Here is a 17,948-nt window from a genome sequence, read left to right as displayed (position 1 = left end):
CCCTGCAGGATGAATTACCCTTCAAAATAAAATCCTGCAACTGACATTATTTACCTAAATCCTTTCAAACTACCAATAACTGTTTAATTCTTAAGTAATCTTGAGGGGGGGGCGCTGGGGTTGTGTTTATTCTACTGTGATCTATTGGTTAAAGAACAAAATGTTTAGTGTAACTCCTTTAAAAACAGCAGCTCTCTGAAGGTTTTTGTTTTTTTGGAGGGAACCGGTTCAGAGACGAGTATTCAATATCAGGTCAGTGCCTCGGGCCAAAGAAGCGGCATCACTGTCAGAAAAAGTTTCGCGATGATTGAATGTGAAGCCGAGAGCCACGTGTTACATGTCAGACATTGAAACATCTTTAACCTTTCGTTGGATTTGGAGTTCTTTTATAGTTTACAAGCTACATTACAAAGGTGGCTGCTTGGCAAAGTGCCTGCTAGACTATTTTGATGTTGGCTGATGTTCATTTGCCGTACCAGCTATACCAGAGCCAGCGATCTGCCAATTCTAATAATGCCTAATACTACTCTGCATCCCAGCCAAGGTTTAAGGTCACGAGCACGACCTGTTCTTTATATTTTAGTGTCCGGTGTTAATTCTACCCTCACGGTACCGTTTCGGATAGACGTGATAGGTCAAGCTGTGATATCTGTCACTGATGCTGGAGAAAACATTTAAAGGTGCAATGTGTATGATTTAGTGACATCTAGTGGCAGAAATGTGATATAGCATTCATAAGTAGGTTTTAATTAATGTGTGATCATTTAAAACTAAGAAACACTTTAGGATGAGACCTTTTTATTTACATAGGGAGCGGGTCCGCCATGTTGGACCACCATGTTTCTACAGTAGCCCAGAACGGACAAATCAAACAACGGCTCTAAATAGGGTTTTTGCGAGTTTTTGTGGCCACTGTAAGGGGAGGTGGATCTGCAACTTCATCCCCAGATGCCACTAAATCTTACGCACTTGTCCTTTAAGTTCTCCACACAAAACAGATACACAAATGCAGGCCCATTTAAAATCAATTGTTTCATTTTCATGTTAAAGTTGCCGAGTATTTGGAGCAGCAAAAGGGCAGGAAAGGAAATTTGGGTTTAACCCCTTCAGACGGCTGAAGTGTCTTTGAGCAGGACACCAAAAAACCATGTCACCTCTAGAACCTGAGCTCAAAATCTGAATGTTTCACAATAAAAGCCTCTGCATAGACACTTTATTGCAAGATGTGAAAGTGTTTCAGTGGAGGGTGTAAAGATAAACCATCTGTAATCCAAAAGTGTCGCTGCTGAACTCAAAATGCAGAACTTTAAGATGAAGGTAGTAGTTTAGAGGATTCAGTTGAACGTGTTCTCTGTTAACATGTTGCTCTCTCTCTGCTGTCCTCCCTCTCTTTTTATACACAAAAGCACATAGTGATCCTCCTGGTAAGCTGTGTGTCCTGTGTTGATGTTTAAAACTAAAAAAAGCCCTGAGGCTTGCGCCATGGCCTAATCACGTGGTCTCTACCTCCCCCTACCCACCCCACCTCTCTCTCTCTCTCTCTCTCTCTCTCTCTCTCTCTCTCTCTCTCTCTCTCTCTCTCTCTCTCTCTCTCTCTCTTTCTCTCTCTCTCTCTGAGAAGAGCAGAGCAGCATAAAACTTGGGACATAAATCAGCCTCCCATAAATAATGGCCGTACTTCCCTTTACATCTCCGTTGGACTAACAGACAATAAAAACACCAATAAGCAGGGATTGGATCTAATTTATTGCCTCATAAAAACAGACGGAGAGCTCGGCTTCAGCCACTGAGGCACAGCTGAAAACAGTAGAGCTACTGTAGAGCACACTCACAGCAGGTACATACAGACTGCTCTGGAAACTGAGATTTAATACGACTGAAAAATCAGTTAAAGAAGTTATGTAACCAGAAGTCCAGTAGCCATCGATTTATCCTACCTCTATAATCATTTATACTACTACTACTAATATTATTATTATTATTATTATTAATAACATATTAATAGTAATTAGCACCATTACGGGAAAAGCCCTTTTACATTTTTCAGATTTTACCGGAAAAAGCCAATGAAACCACCACAATAAAAATCTCATTTAGCAATATATTATCATATCAATAATTATTCATTACAATTTAGATAACAAATAGAATTAAAAAGTAGTTGCTATAAAAGGGAATACTTTACTCTGCCATTAACAGTGTCCCCAAAACAAAACAAAAATACTACAAAATAAAATAAAATAGAAATCCACAGCTGGTAAATCCACGTTTGGTTTGACGTGATAAAAACGGCTTTTTCTCTCCACCCAAAACTCCCAATAAACTCCTTACCATTGTACAATATATATATTTATATATATATGTATATTTATATATATATATATATTGTCTACATCGTGAAAATTAGATAAAAAAGGAAAAGTGTATACTGAGAGTTGCTGGAGCTCAGTTAGTAGTTTGTGTCCGCTGTGTTTCGGTTTGATTTGTGTGTGTGAGGGTGTGTGTGTGTGTGTGTTGTCTGTGTGTCTATAGCCTCGGCCTACTCACTGCCTGCGCTTTCTGCAGTGTTTCAAAGGCCCTCACTCCCACACACATTTTTGTTTTTCTGCCTCTTTTTTAAAGCCAGAGGCGAAGCCAAATGCCATGGGAAAGAAAGAGAGCCGGGGGTGAGACGTAAATAGCTTCTACCCATTTGTTCCTGCGTGGTAGCTGAGTCCTTTTCATTTTTTTATAGATAGAATATTCCCTAATGACGTATTTTTGCGTATATTCTGTGCGTAAAAGCTGCGTAAAAACTATAAAACACGTGGATTTCAGTAACTAAAAGAGGAGACAGAGAGATACAGTTAAATGGGAGGTTTTCTGGTTATTTAGGGAGAGAGAGGGGCTGCTGTCAGGCTCTTTGCAGAGAGAGAAAGATTGATCACCGCACTTCTTTTTTTTCCACTCGGGGCTCCTCGGGCCCTCCCCAAAATATCCTCTGCTAAACTCCCGAGTTCCTGATCTCTCTCTCTCTCTCTCTCTCTCTCTCTCTCTCTCTCTCTCTCTCTCTCTCTCTCTCTCTCTCTCTCTCTCTCTCTCTCTCTAAAAAAAACCCAACAACCTCCATGTGAGTCCTGGTGAGTCTGAAGGCCACTCAACACACTCTCACTTACTATTAGCATCCATATTATTGCTGCTGTATTATTATTTTTAACTATTAGGTGGAACAGGAACAGGAGGCCAGCGCGCTCTCCCCTCCTTCCCCAGTTTGTACGGAGCGACCTCGCTGTGAACTCTCTCTCTCTCTCACTCCGTAAACACACCGAACGTTTTTAACACTCACCCATCACACTGGAGAGAGAGAAGGAGAGAAAGAGAGGGATGAGAGAGAACCGTGGTAGCTTACAAGAAGAATTTTGGAGCCTGTGTGCAGAGACTATTTTAGGGTGAGATTATATTTAGACAAATGTTAAGTTTCTCTCTCTCTCTCTCTCTCTCTCTCTCTCTCTCTCTCTCTCTCTCTCTCTCTCTCTCTCTCTCTCTCTCACTCTCTCTCTCTCTTGCACACAAACACACACACACACACACACACACACACACATGCTCTACAACTATTAAAAAAGTCCCATATAATAATATAAACGAGGACTATTATATACAAAATAAAATGTCAAACTTACACACCAACAGGCTTCCTTCAATCTCTGCCTCTCACTGTTAAATCTATGTTTCTGTCTCTGCTCTCTTATGAGTCAATCTGCTTCATCTTCACTACCGCTGAGTAGAAATCTTCATCATCCTCTCCTCCTGAGCTGCCGCGCCATCTAAAACACTCTCCAAGTTTTTTTTTTTGTTTTTTTTTTTGTGTGTGTGTGACTTTGGGGGATTTCTCAGCCTCTGTCACACTTTATAAGATTAATGAGCTGAGTGTTGCTGTAAACATGATTTTTTTTTTTCTTCTTCTATGTAAAGGAGCCATATTGTAAACGGTGCTGGCCAGCTCCGTTCTCCTCATGTTAACCGTCATTACATCACCCAGAGGAGCAAAAAACATGTCTTAGAGATGCTCTATTGTTTGTGCGTAACACCGGAGCCGGGATGCTCCAACTCGCCGCCCACACTGCGCACATGGCGACCGGCCGCCTTCAGGTTTCCCCCCCTCCCAGAATGTACCCCCCGTTAGGACAAAACAATAGCAGCTATCCTGCGATACAGCCCCACTTTACCACAGCATTTGGTGAAAAAATAATAATGCTGCTTCCCACAGCCATCGCCGCCGCCAGGCCCGGACCCCCGATTGGCTGCTGTGGGTCACATGACCAGGAATTGGCTGCAATTTCGCCCCATAGTTCTTCAGTTTAGCCTACCCAGGTCCCCATACGCTAGTAATATCACCAATATACACAATTATTATATAGCCACCGCATTTACGCCATTGCGGTCGGGAGCCTACACGCTCGTGCGTTTTTTTTCATTTGGTTTTGTTTTTTTAAGAAGCCATATTGTGTTGTGTGCGTGTGCGTGCGTGCGCGTGTGTATGTGTTTTGTTTTTTTTATTTTGGGGAAGGGATTGTTCGGGGGTCTCGCCGTTTGAGGGTGAAACCGGTTTTTGAGGGAGCTATGAATTTTGAATTTGAGAGGGAGATCGGTTTTATAAACAGCCAGCCGTCCCTAGCAGAGTGTCTGACGTCCTTCCCCGCCGTCCTGGAGTCATTTCAAACTTCATCAATCAAGGAGTCGACAGTAATTCCGCCTCCCTTCGAGCACACCATCCCCAGCCTCAGCCCCTGCACAGCCAGCCAGCCGAGACCGGCTGTTAGGAGCCAGCAGAACCGGAGGACCTCCGCCACTAATGGCCTCCAGACGCACCACCGAGCCGCCCAGCAGCCCTGCCCGGCTGGCCAGGCCCCTGCCCCGGCCAAGGCCACCTCGGCAGGTCCGCTGGCACACGAGTTCCCCTGGATGAAGGAGAAGAAGTCATCCAAGAAGTGCCCCAAACCTGGGAGCAGCTCCAGCGGTGGAGGACCCATCATCCCCCCCGCCTCGTCTTCCCCGTCGCCGACCGCCTCCGGGTACGCTTCGGCGGGCATCGAGTCACCCACAGGTCGGTATGCTGGGATGCGGGAGCCAGAATGTTAATGTGTGTGTGTATGTGTGCGTATGTGTGTGTATGTGTGTTGTGACTGTGAAGGATGTGCAGCATGTTCTTTAATTTTCTGTTTGCATCTTCATTTCATTTCCACCACAGTAAGAACCTTCCATTCATTACACACAGCGTAGATTTGGTTAGATGTCATTGTCTTTTCCATCCTCAGTGTGTGTGTGTGTGTGTGTGTGTGTTTGTGTGTGTGTGTATTGTGCAGTGCTGTGATGCTGTGTCAACAGGGAAGCCATATCTAGACCACTGCATTATGCTGCAGTGCATTGCACACTCTCTCATCATGTTTTAAATATGCACACATCATCTCTGTCAATCTGTGGATCAATAAGTAGAATTCAACTTAAACTGAACCCAGATCAGCTTCCTGTTAATCCTGCAACATCTAAAGTTAACATTTCCTAAATGCATTCTGTGTATATAGAATTATTTATCGTTCATAAAGGCGCACAGTCTTTCTTTATCCATTCTGCAGATGATTGCTGCTGCAGCCTGTATCATTCTATTTTTTGGGTGTCTGTGATTTCATAGCAGCAGCAGCAGCATCGCCCTGGTATTATATATTCATAACACAACTGGAGATGGTAGCCATATTGGATGTTGCTAGGAAATATAATGGCGAGGCAAAACGACCAGACAAAATATGGTGGTGGGGTGGGGGTTGGGGGCTCCATGCACACAGGATACAAACTGCACACATTCTTATTTTCTGGGTCCTCACTGTATTTTTCTTTTCTTTTTTTCTTCTTGTTTTTGGGAGGGGGGTGGGGGGTCCTCCATGAGAGCCATTGCATTTTTTTTTTTTTTTTTTTTAAATTCCCCCCTCTTATTTTTCTCCTTTCTACACACACATAAAAAAATCCCATCCCCATTCATTTTAAATAGGAACTTCTTGTTTTCTTGTCTCCCCTTACTCGCCCAATTTCCTGCCTTTTCTGATCTCATTCTCGTTACAGTTATTCTGGGCTTTTAGTTCTTGTTTTTGACAGATTCAGCCACATTCGTTTCACATCGACATCCCCACATTTCCCTGAGCATTTCCCCCCTATCCCGTGATTTATTTATTTTCCTCTCTTTGCATTTCTGTGATCACACGCTGCAGCCTCTCACAGCAGGCGCGCTGCACTGCAGGCTTTTACAGGAGTGGAGAACACTTTTTACATTATGATCATCTGTCTTTATCTGCGCTTTGCTTGGGTTTTCTTCTTCTTCTTTTTTTACCAGCACCAAATTGGTTCGCTTTTACAGTTATGGCTTTGGCTGCTACTGTAATTGGGATTTTTATGAGACTTTTTGTGTTTCATTGCTGTTTTATGACAGAGGAGCTGAAGGGATTTCTGCTCGCTGCTGAAACAGCTTATTTTGGGAATCCGGCACGCAATAAAATTGTAGAGATTTTACAAGCATCTCTTGAACTAGATTAGAATTTGAAGTTTAAATGAATTGTAAAATTAAACTTAAAATTAAAAATGAGGATAACATAAAAAGATTTTGCACAATAATTCGTCCTAATAATTGCCATGTGTGTGTCTGCCTTCTTTATGTCTCTGTGTGTCCCTGCAGATCCGAGCCAGGCGGGTCTGGATAGTGGAGGAGCCGGGTCCCGCCGGCTGCGAACCGCCTACACCAACACGCAGCTGCTGGAGCTGGAGAAGGAGTTTCACTTCAACAAGTACCTATGCCGACCCAGGAGGGTGGAGATCGCCGCTCTTTTGGATCTGACCGAGCGGCAGGTTAAAGTTTGGTTCCAGAACCGCCGGATGAAACATAAGCGCCAGACGCACCACCGGGACGGAGGCGGAGGCCACGAATCCAGCGACCCGGGCGGGTTTGAACCGCTGGAAGGCGCCGACGCCTCTTCTCCGTACTCAAGCCAGCCGCTGGAAGCATCAGGCACTGGGGAAGTTACATCGGAGGGAGAGCCGGGGAGCAGCAATCCATCTTCGGCCTCGGCTTCCACCTCCCACACTAATGACAGCGGGGACAATGCACAGCCCACGCCGGAGGAGGGCGGCCGTTTGAGCTGTCCTGAACGCCCACAGCTGCCAAGGGCATCTGGCTGCTCTGACTCTGCTTCGACCCACCACTCTCCGCCGGCGTTCACCGCCACAAACTCCGCTGACAACCCGGGCCTGATGCATCTGAGCGAGGCCGGGCCCGCAGCACCGTCCGACCCGGCGTACTCTGAGCAGCGGGATTCCTCCATCACCTCCTCCTCATGTGTTCCTCCTGCTGCCGCCTCCTCATCCTCATCTTCGCTTCCAGACCTGGCCTTCTTTGCCGGGGACGCCTGCCTGTCACCCAGCCTGCAGAGCAGCTTGGATAGCCCGGTGGATTTCTCCGAGGAGGACTTCGACCTGTTCACAAGCACACTGTGCACCATAGACCTGCAGCACCTCAACTTCTGAGGTTCAAGCTCAAACGTTCAGAGACAAACGAAAAAGAATTGCTAAATGAAAAGCCGCATGAAGGAGGGATGGACGGGGCTGTGTGGAGGAACAATCGGAGCGGAGGAGACGCACTCAGCGAGGACTCTGTTTTAAAAGCAGAAAAGCTTCTCGGCAACATTCCTGAAACATTTCTGAATGAAAAAATGATGTTCATTTTTAAATATATTTTTTCGTCTTCTTGCTGGTTTTTTATTTTGCGACTATAAGGTAGTTTAAGGTGATTTTAAAAATGAAGTTTTTATTTTTAAATTCCAACGAAGGGAATTTTTTGTTTTTGTTTTTTTCAACGATCAAAACATAGCGGATTTTTTTCTCTTCCCTTGTCCAAATTTCAGGTATTTATTACCTTTCTTGTTTTGGTTTTTTTTTTTTTTTTTTTTTAAATTCATTCTTAAAATGATTAATCTTTATCAGTATGTGTGGATTTGTTTCCTATATCGTCCATTCTGGTGCAGCTTCATGGATCCTTAATAACTTCTCAGGAACTGTTCACGGAGTCTATAGGTGCAGATCGCTGGAGCGCTTTTAGAGAAAATCTGAAGAATGAAATTCATTCTCTCTCTTTGAACGAGGCGAGACGAGACGGAAGCCCTGCTGATGATCCGAGTTTTAGACCCTAGTTTATTTATTGAGATTCTTTAATAGTGAAAATCCAAATTATTTATTGTACATATATTTTCATAGTGGAATAATAATAATAATAAAAAAAAACACACAAACATGTTATGTTGCCAATGTCGTTTTGTTTTTTACAGGATGAATGAATTACGGGAAATGCTGGATATATAATTATAAGACATATGCAATATTTATCTTATATACCAAATGCAATTTTAGGCCTATTTATAATAAATATAGGCCTATAAAAACAACGAGCTTTCAATGGCCTATTAGAAGATAGTGCCATGTTATAATTATTTAGCTGCTTTTACCAGTAATAGTGGACAATAGTAGTTTTAATTGTAGGCTTTGTATAATTGACATATTTCATTCACATTACCTATAAATCAAGGTCTGTCATTTATAGATTTTTCTGTAGCTATTTATTTAAAAAGTACATTTAAGTACAGATTTTTACAATGGTCAAAAATTAGCTATTTTATATAGGACCTATATTTTTATCTGTTATAATAATATATTTGAATTGTGGCTTATATTTTCAGTGTAATGCAGAGTTGAGGTGAAAATGCTCTGCTGTCTACTTTCACAGTAAACAGTCTGATAAAGCTCAGTATGGTGGAGCTCATGTGTTTACACAGAGATAACCCTGAAGGAATGAATGAAGGAATGACTGGGAGAGAGAGAGGGAGAGAGGGAATGATATATTTTCTTGGGCAGATAAAAAAAAAAGGAATAACAGTGAAAGGCCACCGTGTTTAACTCTATTATGTGTTAGCTTTACATGCACAGGAGTGAGTTAATGGTTAGCATAGCATGGCCCTCTATTAGTAGCTAACACTGTGTGAGAAAAGCACAGCTAGGCAGCTAACAGCCTTTTCTCTGGCAGTGTGAGAGCACATTTACTACAATTCACCTTCTACTGACAGTGTGTGTGTGTGTGTGTGTGTGTGTGTGTGTGTGTGTGTGTGTGTGTGTGTGTGTGTGTGTGTGTGTGTGTGTGTGTGTGTGTGTGTGGGAGTTAGCTATAGGTTTGCTATTGCTGTTTCTCTCCCAGCATTAGGCTAGCAGGCTGAGTGAGAGTGAGTTAGCAGTTAGCACGGCTAGCTCCCCTGCCATTAGTGTGTGTGGATGTGATGCTAACTAGCTGCTCCTCCTCCTGCAGAGTCAAAATGGCGCTGAAGACAAAGCAGGATGTGAACAATGAGCAGTGGCAGCCATTACAGGATGACTGGCTCACTGTGACAGGCCTGTGTGTGTGTGTGTGTGTGTGTGCGTGTGTGTGCGAGAGTAAAAAAATAGTTTGACTTTAGACAGCAGATTCAACACATTGATAGTAATAATAATGATAATGATATAGTAGTCTAAATGTAGCCTATATTTATAATATACAAGCCTGCTGATTCAAATAAAAATATGGTAAAAACATTTGGTTGAATTAACATTTTAAACACATTAACATTTGAACATTTGAAGCATAATTCAATTTATTGCCTAGTTTATCAACTATCATTGCCTTGTATTGGCTGACGTGTGTCTTTTGTAAAAATCACCCCCAAAAAAAATCCTTATCCTTAAGAAAGAGCAATGACCCATTTTTGGGGTCCTGATCCATAATTTAAGAACCCCACTGGGCTCCACTTCCTAACTGCTACACTATCAGCTCATCATGAAAAAAATTCTTGACAAAAATATAAAAATTTGGATAAAAAGTGTCCTTTTTTCTGTCTTGACTGCACTCAAGACTTGTCAGTTATTGTGTGGTGCTTTGAAAACAGGCCTGATATACTGTGTTCAGTTAAGGAGCTGAACATGGAAGTCTCAATGTGGCAAAGTTATTAAGTCAACAGAGCTGTCAGCAAAGGTAATATTGCCCCGTTTGTGTTTGTATATTAACTTCCATATAATGAAAGCAAGTATTCTTTAAGAAAATATATGAAAGAAGGTGTTGATATGGGAAACATCATTTCTTCAGAGCGGTGCAGCTCAGTTGTCAGTAAAACATGATATTGTAACTTAAACTGGAATGACATGCAGGTTCCTGATTTTATCTTTCATAGTTCAGGTGAATGAAATGACAGGATTATAGTAGTGTGATGACATACTATGTCACATTTGTATTGTTATGTAAGGGATCACGTTGCAGAATACTTAAAAAAAAAAAAAAGAAAGTTGTATTGCAAAAAAAAAAGGAAAGGTTATATCACATATAATGAAACAAGTGGCAGCATGTAATCAGGAAACAGTAATGGGGAATTATGCGGATCAAAAGCACCTTTGAATTCACAATGAGAACAGACATTTTTTATACATATGTTTTAGACTTTCAACTAAAATATAATGTCTGACACAGAGCTGAGATCGAACAGAACTTAACCTGTGCAGGAGCTGGCCACTTAAAGGGGACCTATTGTACTTTTCTTTATTTGAGTCATAATGTTACAATGTCATTTTAAATGAGGCCAAAGTGTCAAATAATGAAGTAAACATATGTAGCAGCAATCCCTGTTAGCATAAATCACCAGCTTACAGACTGCCCTGAAAGCTCAGTTTCCAAGGTTTTTTTCTATACAGCCCGCGCTGACATCAGCTCATGATAGATGTCTTTATATGGACATTTCCTCCCACCACAGCACGCCAGTTCACTGCTCCACAAACATAATGGTGTTTCTCCATTGTTTTGGGGGAGGTAACACTGAGCCATGACTCAAGTTGAGCTGGCACGCTGTGAGTGTTTTTTCCATTACACAGCAAAGTACAATACGTTTACCTGTTGGAGGTGTGCTGGTCATCTGCAGCTCTTCATCAACATCATCATCAGTATGGCTTTTTCCTGCTTGTACTGTTACTCCCCCTGTTTCTTAAGATATTTCCATATGTTGTTTTGCTGACTACTAACGAAGCTCTGCTAATTTGGTGAGGAAAACATTTGGTTTCCTGTGTACATTCTTCACAATAAAAGTCTCCCATGATTTAGTAATTTCAAAGCTTTTAATATGAAGCAGTAAAGCAAAACAAATGATGCTGGGGTTTTGCATTTTCGGTAACTTGACATAACTCAGTACAATATGATATAATTGTTGCTCATCGTGGAAGGACCTTAAAGAGACAGGAGCTAAGACTGCCAGTTAAGAGACAGAGGCTGAACTGAGGGGCTGTATAAAGGGCCAGTATAACATTAAAAAAACGTGTTTTAAAAAAGAATTTTGGGACTGTGAATCACACATAACTACTCTAATGGAGTCCCAGAATAAAAATATAGAGCATAAAATTGAGAATAATAGATCCAGAAGCATTTTAGACACATTAAATGCTTTCTTGCTGAGAGTTAGATGAGAAGATTGATACCACTGTTGTGTCTGTACAGTAAATATGCAGCTGGAGCCAACAGCCAGTTAGTTTAGCTTAGCATATAAAATTGAAGTGATTAATTAAATTAGTACAAACATACAAGTTTCACTCTTAATTAATGAGGTTTAGGGGTGATTTTTTTTCTCTCCTTTGGACAGAGCCAGGCCAGCTGTTTCCCCCTGTTTGCTAGCTTTATGCTAAGCTAAGCTAACCAGCTGCTGACTGTAGCTTCATGTTTACCGTACAGACGTGAAAGTGGTATCAATCTTCATGTTTTAACGTGTGGCAAGAAAGTGAATACGCTTATTTCCCTTAAAATGTCAAACTGTAACAAAAGATGAGTATTGGACCTTCCCTGTTAAACTGTATACAGTCACATACAGTATTAGCCTATTTCGGTATTACCACACCATTCGACACCAATCAGTTCTCAACCATGATGGAAAGGAGGTATAATTACAACCAATAAGGCTTTCAATGTACAATGCAGGTGAGTATTGTATTAATGTAACCAAATCTGTCCTTTAAGAAGATTTAAACTATAGCAAATTAGCATTCTCTGGGATGTAAGGCGTACCGTCACTGCAAACACACACTCTCCTTCTCTCCTGTAACATCCATCTAAGTGTATCTTGTAGACAAAGAGATTACAGCAGAGTACATCTCTATGCTTGGGAGACATATCTCACCTTGTGAGTGGTTGTATGTGTGTGAGGCAGAGATCGTGTGTGTGTGTGTTCCAATAATCTCTCTCTCTCCTGGCTGTCACCGCCTGTCGGCCCCGCTGCCACGCTGTAATACGCGGACTGTTCCTTTATCTCTCGCATCACCGTCACCATCACTGTTATGATTTCTGCTTGTGTGTGCATGTGTGTGTGAGTGTGTGTGTGTGTGTGCGATATTGCATAACTCAGGCGGTGTGATAGATCACCCACTTAGCAGCAGTGGTGAAATATGTGAGCGGTGGATTTTTATCATCCCGGGCGTCAAGAGGAAACTTTACCCTCAGACACAGACAGTCCTGCTGCACCGCTGCTGCTTCAACTTCACACACACACACACACACATTTGTGAATGAAGCTGAAGTGGTGGAACTGAACAGGTAAATGTGCATGTGTGTCTGGAGGGTGAAGATATGACATATTCTAATTCTGTGATTTTCTGACAAAATGACACTCAAATATACCGAAATACAATCACACATACAGACCAACTCCTCTCCTCTCCCACACGCACGCACGCACTCACACACACACACACACACACACACACCCACACACACACACACACACACACACACACACACACACACACACACACACACACACACACACACACACACACACACACACACACACACACAGACACACACATTTGTATGAAAATAAACTTGATATTTGTTCAAATTAAAATGAATATTTTGCATAAATTGCTTGTTTTATCCTCATTCCACTACATAAAAACATGATATTCCTATCCCCAAATTCTGGGTTGGGGTTGGGGGCAAATTTTATGATAGATATATCAAAAGGGACTCTCAAACTCCCAAAAAGTGGTGTGAAATATATTTTTTCTCCAAAAAAAATTATATAATTCATGCCATAGAGGGTTAAAAAAAAAGGCAAAACACAGCACTGCTTTCTAATTATACATCTTTGGCACACAAAAAGAAATTTAAGATTCAAGGATTCAAGGATTTTACTTGTCATTCAGCCGGTTAGATACATGAAAGAAAGAAATACAGTACTCGGGCCCCTGTGAATTAGATAAACATCAATATATAAACATTAATAAACTAAATATTATTATTAGATTATGACATTTGTGATGTTTGACTGGTGTATCCTCCTCCTGCATGACACCTGCTTTGCTTTTTTAAACTCTTTACCCCTCCAATTAATGATTTGACCATTTCCCTTCCCATAAATCCATTTATTAAGGTGTTAACAGTTACGAGCACACACTGGGTGAGTTACTGTAAAAACACTTTATCATTTACTTATTTATAACGGAAGATTTGATGACTTATTACAGGGTATTTATCGGTGGATTACAAACATTAAGAACTGTATTATACCATAAGAGGAAAGCTTAACACAAGCCAAACAGACAATCTGTCAACCCAAAAGATGAAGATTTAATTGAGACGTATGAAATATTTGGTTATTTATTTATAAAGCCTTCACAGTCGCGGCCTCATTAATCCTGTGTGTGTGTGTGTGTGTTTTCGGCTGGGTTGTAAACCTCCATCTCATCGTGCTGACACAGTTATCTGATTTCTGCACATTACAAGATATGTAAACTACTTTCTGCTAACAATCCCCTATCCATCACATTTTACTGTTTCACAAATGAAACTGTGGGATCAGAGATGTCACAACACCGTGAAGAATTAGAAGTCTGAAATTTCAATTCACAAGTCTTCGTAAACTGTGGAGTATTTGTTATACACAGAGCAGTGAGGGGGGGGGCGGAGGGAATGAAGGATTTTGCCACAGGTCAAGAATGCAGAAAGTGTGCATCATCATCCTCATTTGTAAGATGAATTGTGTCAAGACTACAAAGTAAAAGTCACGGAGTTCATGGAGCGAGATCGTTGGAGTGCTGGGAAGTCTTTTGTACAGGTACACACATTGAGCCCTTTAGATATCTTATGATCTAGTTTGTTTAAAGCTTATTGAACACTCAGCCGTACACACAGACATCTGCGGCTCAAGTACAAATTTCAAGTTATAAGTGTCAGATGTCATTTAAAACAAGAGCAATAAAAACATGTTTAGTGTGCAGTGTTGACATTCAGCTCAAGCTCTTTGACTGCACTCCAGCTGGAAAACCGCCCGTCCCAAAAGACAGAAGTGTGTTGATTTTGAAATTCAGGGACGTCTGTTAGCTCCTCCAACAGCAGCTTTATTGTTCAGTTTCATTTGATCATATCAATGACTAATACAAAAATGATGAAACTGAGCACTGCTAGAATTGTATCATCCAACATGAGGTGTGCCTAATATGATGTATTTGGATTGGTTTCAAGATATCAGACATCACATTTCATTTTACCCACACGCCCTGACCTTTGACCTCAGATAAAAGTCATATTATGACAGTGAATTATGAAATTCTATAGTGTCTGTTCTTCTCTTTCTGGGTCAATTATGTTTTTTTGTGTCCATGTGGTTTAAGTCAAATTTAAAGGGGTTAAAATGTGAAAATAAACGTATGAATAACTTGCACACATTCTTTTTTTGTGGACCCAGCATCAAATTTCTGCTTTTAATCCATTTTGAGAGAATATATTAGAGGATTATGGTAAAAATGTCTAAGTGGTGTAACCATAAAAACTTTGTACCAAATAATTCAACTTGCTTAAAAACACAAAATTCTCAATAAAATACCATATCAACTAGTTTGGCATGATCTTACATTATAACTTTTATATTAAATAAAGGTAATGGAATACAATTGTTCTAAATATTACATTTACTCTGGGGAATCATGTCAATTAGGAACTATTTAAAAAAAAATTGTGGTTACACCATTTGACATTTTCAGTCTTACTTTTGGTTAAAAATATGGTGCAACTGTCATTTCAAATGACATAAAAGCAACAAAAGTACAAAATGTACATTTTAACAAACCTGATGCTGCTTTTAAAACATATTTTTTAACATATTTTTGAATTACCCATCTTGTCAACCCTTGTTTGTTGACCCTTCTAGCTTGTACAGCTTCATCCGTAAGTATTTAAAGACCATAGGATCACTGTGCCTGTGACTGTTGACTTTTAAGTTATTGTGATTAATGTTAACAGGTCAAAATAATTACTATAATAACATCAGGTGAATTAGTCTGCTTTTTGTGTCACTTCTTACAGGAGTTTCAGAACATCAATAACTTGTCAACACCCCTTTGCAACTCCCTCCTCCCTGCACTCCACGCTGAGCCAAAATGGCTGCCGGATGTCGGAGAGATCATGTTTAAAGAGAGGATACTGAAGAGCAGCGCAGGGTCATGACTGAAAAAACACAGTTCGCACTTGTACATGCTGTGTATACACAGAGATGTAATTATGTCCCTCTCTCTTGTGTATTCTGCTATATGTGTGAATGTATAAATCTAAGTTACACCATCCGTTCCTTATGTGAGTCAGGAGCAGGTGATCAGCCCTTCAGCCTGCATCAATATACAGCTTACACAGCTTTGGTGTGTGTGAAGTGTATATTGAGTTGTCAGGTGCTGTAAGGACCCTTGGAGGATACACACAAAATACAAATCACTCTGTGTATGTATGTGTGTGTGTGGGTGCACCCTCTGCAGTCTCTCTGGAACAGGTCAATAAAGAGCTATTCCACAAGATTTACTGGTATTTACCAAGGGACCAACACAAGACAATTGTCAGTCAATCCAATTGCACCAGTTAACCACCAGTAAATATATTGCTGAGTGGAATAAACAAGGGAGGGTAGCTGGCACTCAGTCCACTAACCAGCAGCCTTGTTTTTTTTTAATTTGGAAGCAACTAAAGGGAAATTTAGATGTGTTTGATTGACTTAACTCATGGAACTTATTTAAGTGTGAAGCTTTGCAAGTGCTGCAGGTATCAATAAGACATTTTTAGAACTTTTAGATGATGTAACATCCCTTAGTGACCATGTTGAAGGTACAGTAAGCAGAGTCTGGAACAACCATTAATACAATGTGTACAATCCAATACATAAGTGGCTGTTTATGGGAAAATGTGCTGTTAAAAAGAAATAATAAATGTGACAGAAAAATGAACAAACCTTCCTTTAGACAGAAAGGCAGACAGCAGCCCGACTGTTTCCAGCCCACAGGCCTGTAAACACGAGTTGGTTCACTGGCAACCAAAAAAACAACAATAATAAAAAAATTTAAAAAGAGAGAAGACAGAAAGAAAGGAAGATTCGGAAGGTGCAACAACATGGAGGAGTAAGAAACTGGCAGAGTAATATGATGAGAAACCCAACTTAAGACAAACATATTATTTATACTCCTATTATTTTAAATGATGTTTGTCACTGTGCCTCTCTCTCTCTCTCTCTCTCTCTCTCTCTCATCCCCAACCGGTCGAGGCAGATGGTCGCCCACCTGGAGTCTGGTCCTGCTTGAGTTTTCTTCCCGTTAAAGAGGGGAAGAAACCTTTTCCTTGCTGCTGTCACCAAGTGTTGCTCATGTGGGAATGTTGGGTCTCTGTAAAATTACATTAAAAAGTAAAGTCTAGACCTGCTCTATGTGAAAAGTGCCTTGAGATGACTTGTGTTGTGATTTGGCACTATATAAATAAAGATTAATTGACTGTTTGAACTTTTATTAGATTCAGTGTTATTTTAATACACTCTATGCACATATGGTTAAGGTATATGGTTAAGATAATGCAGCTTAAGTCCTATTTACACTTCAAGTGCCATTCACTGTGTTCTGTATGAATCAAATCAAGATGTGATTTAATACATTTGTTTACACTTAGGGTAAGGCTGTGTTCTTTGGCAGATCACAAATCTAATATGTCTTGGTTTTTCCAGGTTATAAATCAGGGTCAGCTTTCCTCTAGGACATAGATTGGTGGTGAGGTACCTGAAGCTGCCAAAAACACTTTAGCAGTCCATTTACAACGATGACAGTTAGCAATAAAAGCTAACAACTGTCCATAAACAACAAACACACTGTAGACACAAGTTCAAATTTGCACCCAATAAAAGCTATTCACCCTTCTCTCATTTTTTTTCCATATGCACGCACCTTCATCCGTCTGCAGTTTTTGGCAGCCAATGGAAGTTAGTCCACACAATGAGTATCGTAAAAGAGCAGCTGATTACTTTCCAAGCTTCAGTTCCAGAGTATAACAGCATTGGTTTGACTCTGGCAGGCATTTTGGAAAAATAAAATAACAAGCATATGCATGTTACCTTTTATTCTGACATGAAATGTTACACACTGACATACTTACTGCCCTCTCATGTCACTTTTGATAGTCTGTGAAAGTGATACGGTTCTTGCAACAGAGTAGTGAGTTGGTTTGATTTTTGGTGTTTGGCTATTCTCAGCCACACAGTTGTAAATACAGGGTTTCTCAAAAACATGTGGGACTGTTGCAAGAACATGCTGCAGTTCCACATGCGAGCGTTTAAAGAGCGAACACACACTGGAACCATCAGACCAACCTGTGTTTAATACACAGAAATGACTTCCAAACAAACAAAAGTGCACTAGAAGCATCGAGCAGCTTCCAACCAGCTGGAAGCTTCAGCTGCAACGTGGCTGTTTGTCATTTGGCTTCTGTGACTGCTGACATTTTGGATCAGTCAAACTGCACCATGTGTAGGGCTAATGATTATTTTCATTATCAGTCATCTGACAATGATCTGATCTGA

General features: G+C 40.8%; 2 protein-coding genes across 2 annotated transcripts in view; both read left to right on the top strand.

Annotated features, from left to right (window-relative positions):
* hoxb3a (homeobox B3a) overlaps positions 1-6,755 on the top strand; it is a 34,010-nt gene extending 27,255 nt beyond the window's left edge. Inside the window, exon 5 of the mRNA XM_062438560.1 lies at positions 6,704-6,755. The gene's annotated coding sequence lies outside the window, so the exon portion shown is untranslated. The remainder of the gene's footprint in view (positions 1-6,703) is intronic.
* Positions 4,603-8,186, top strand: hoxb2a (homeobox B2a). Its single transcript, XM_062438561.1, has 2 exons — positions 4,603-5,086; positions 6,698-8,186. Exons 1-2 carry the CDS (start codon positions 4,603-4,605, stop codon positions 7,546-7,548), a joined length of 1,335 nt encoding a protein of 444 aa, XP_062294545.1. The 3' UTR covers positions 7,549-8,186.
* Positions 8,187-17,948: the final 9,762 nt, after the last annotated feature.

This window comes from Scomber scombrus, chromosome 18, assembly GCF_963691925.1.
Source record: "Scomber scombrus chromosome 18, fScoSco1.1, whole genome shotgun sequence".
Taxonomy (NCBI): Eukaryota; Metazoa; Chordata; class Actinopteri; order Scombriformes; family Scombridae; genus Scomber; species Scomber scombrus.
The sequence above is the reverse complement of the archived record's forward strand: the minus strand, read 5'-3'. Positions and strand labels throughout refer to the sequence as shown.

What these genes read in the sequence shown, in the direction of transcription:
- hoxb2a (XM_062438561.1), top strand. Translation starts at nt 4,603, where the DNA reads ATGAATTTTGAATTTGAGAGGGAGATCGGTTTTATAAACAGCCAGCCG. An exon ending in GGGCATCGAGTCACCCACAG is followed by an intron (nt 5,087 to 6,697) that starts GTCGGTATGCTG and finishes CTCTGTGTGTCC; the next exon opens with CTGCAGATCCGAGCCAGGCG.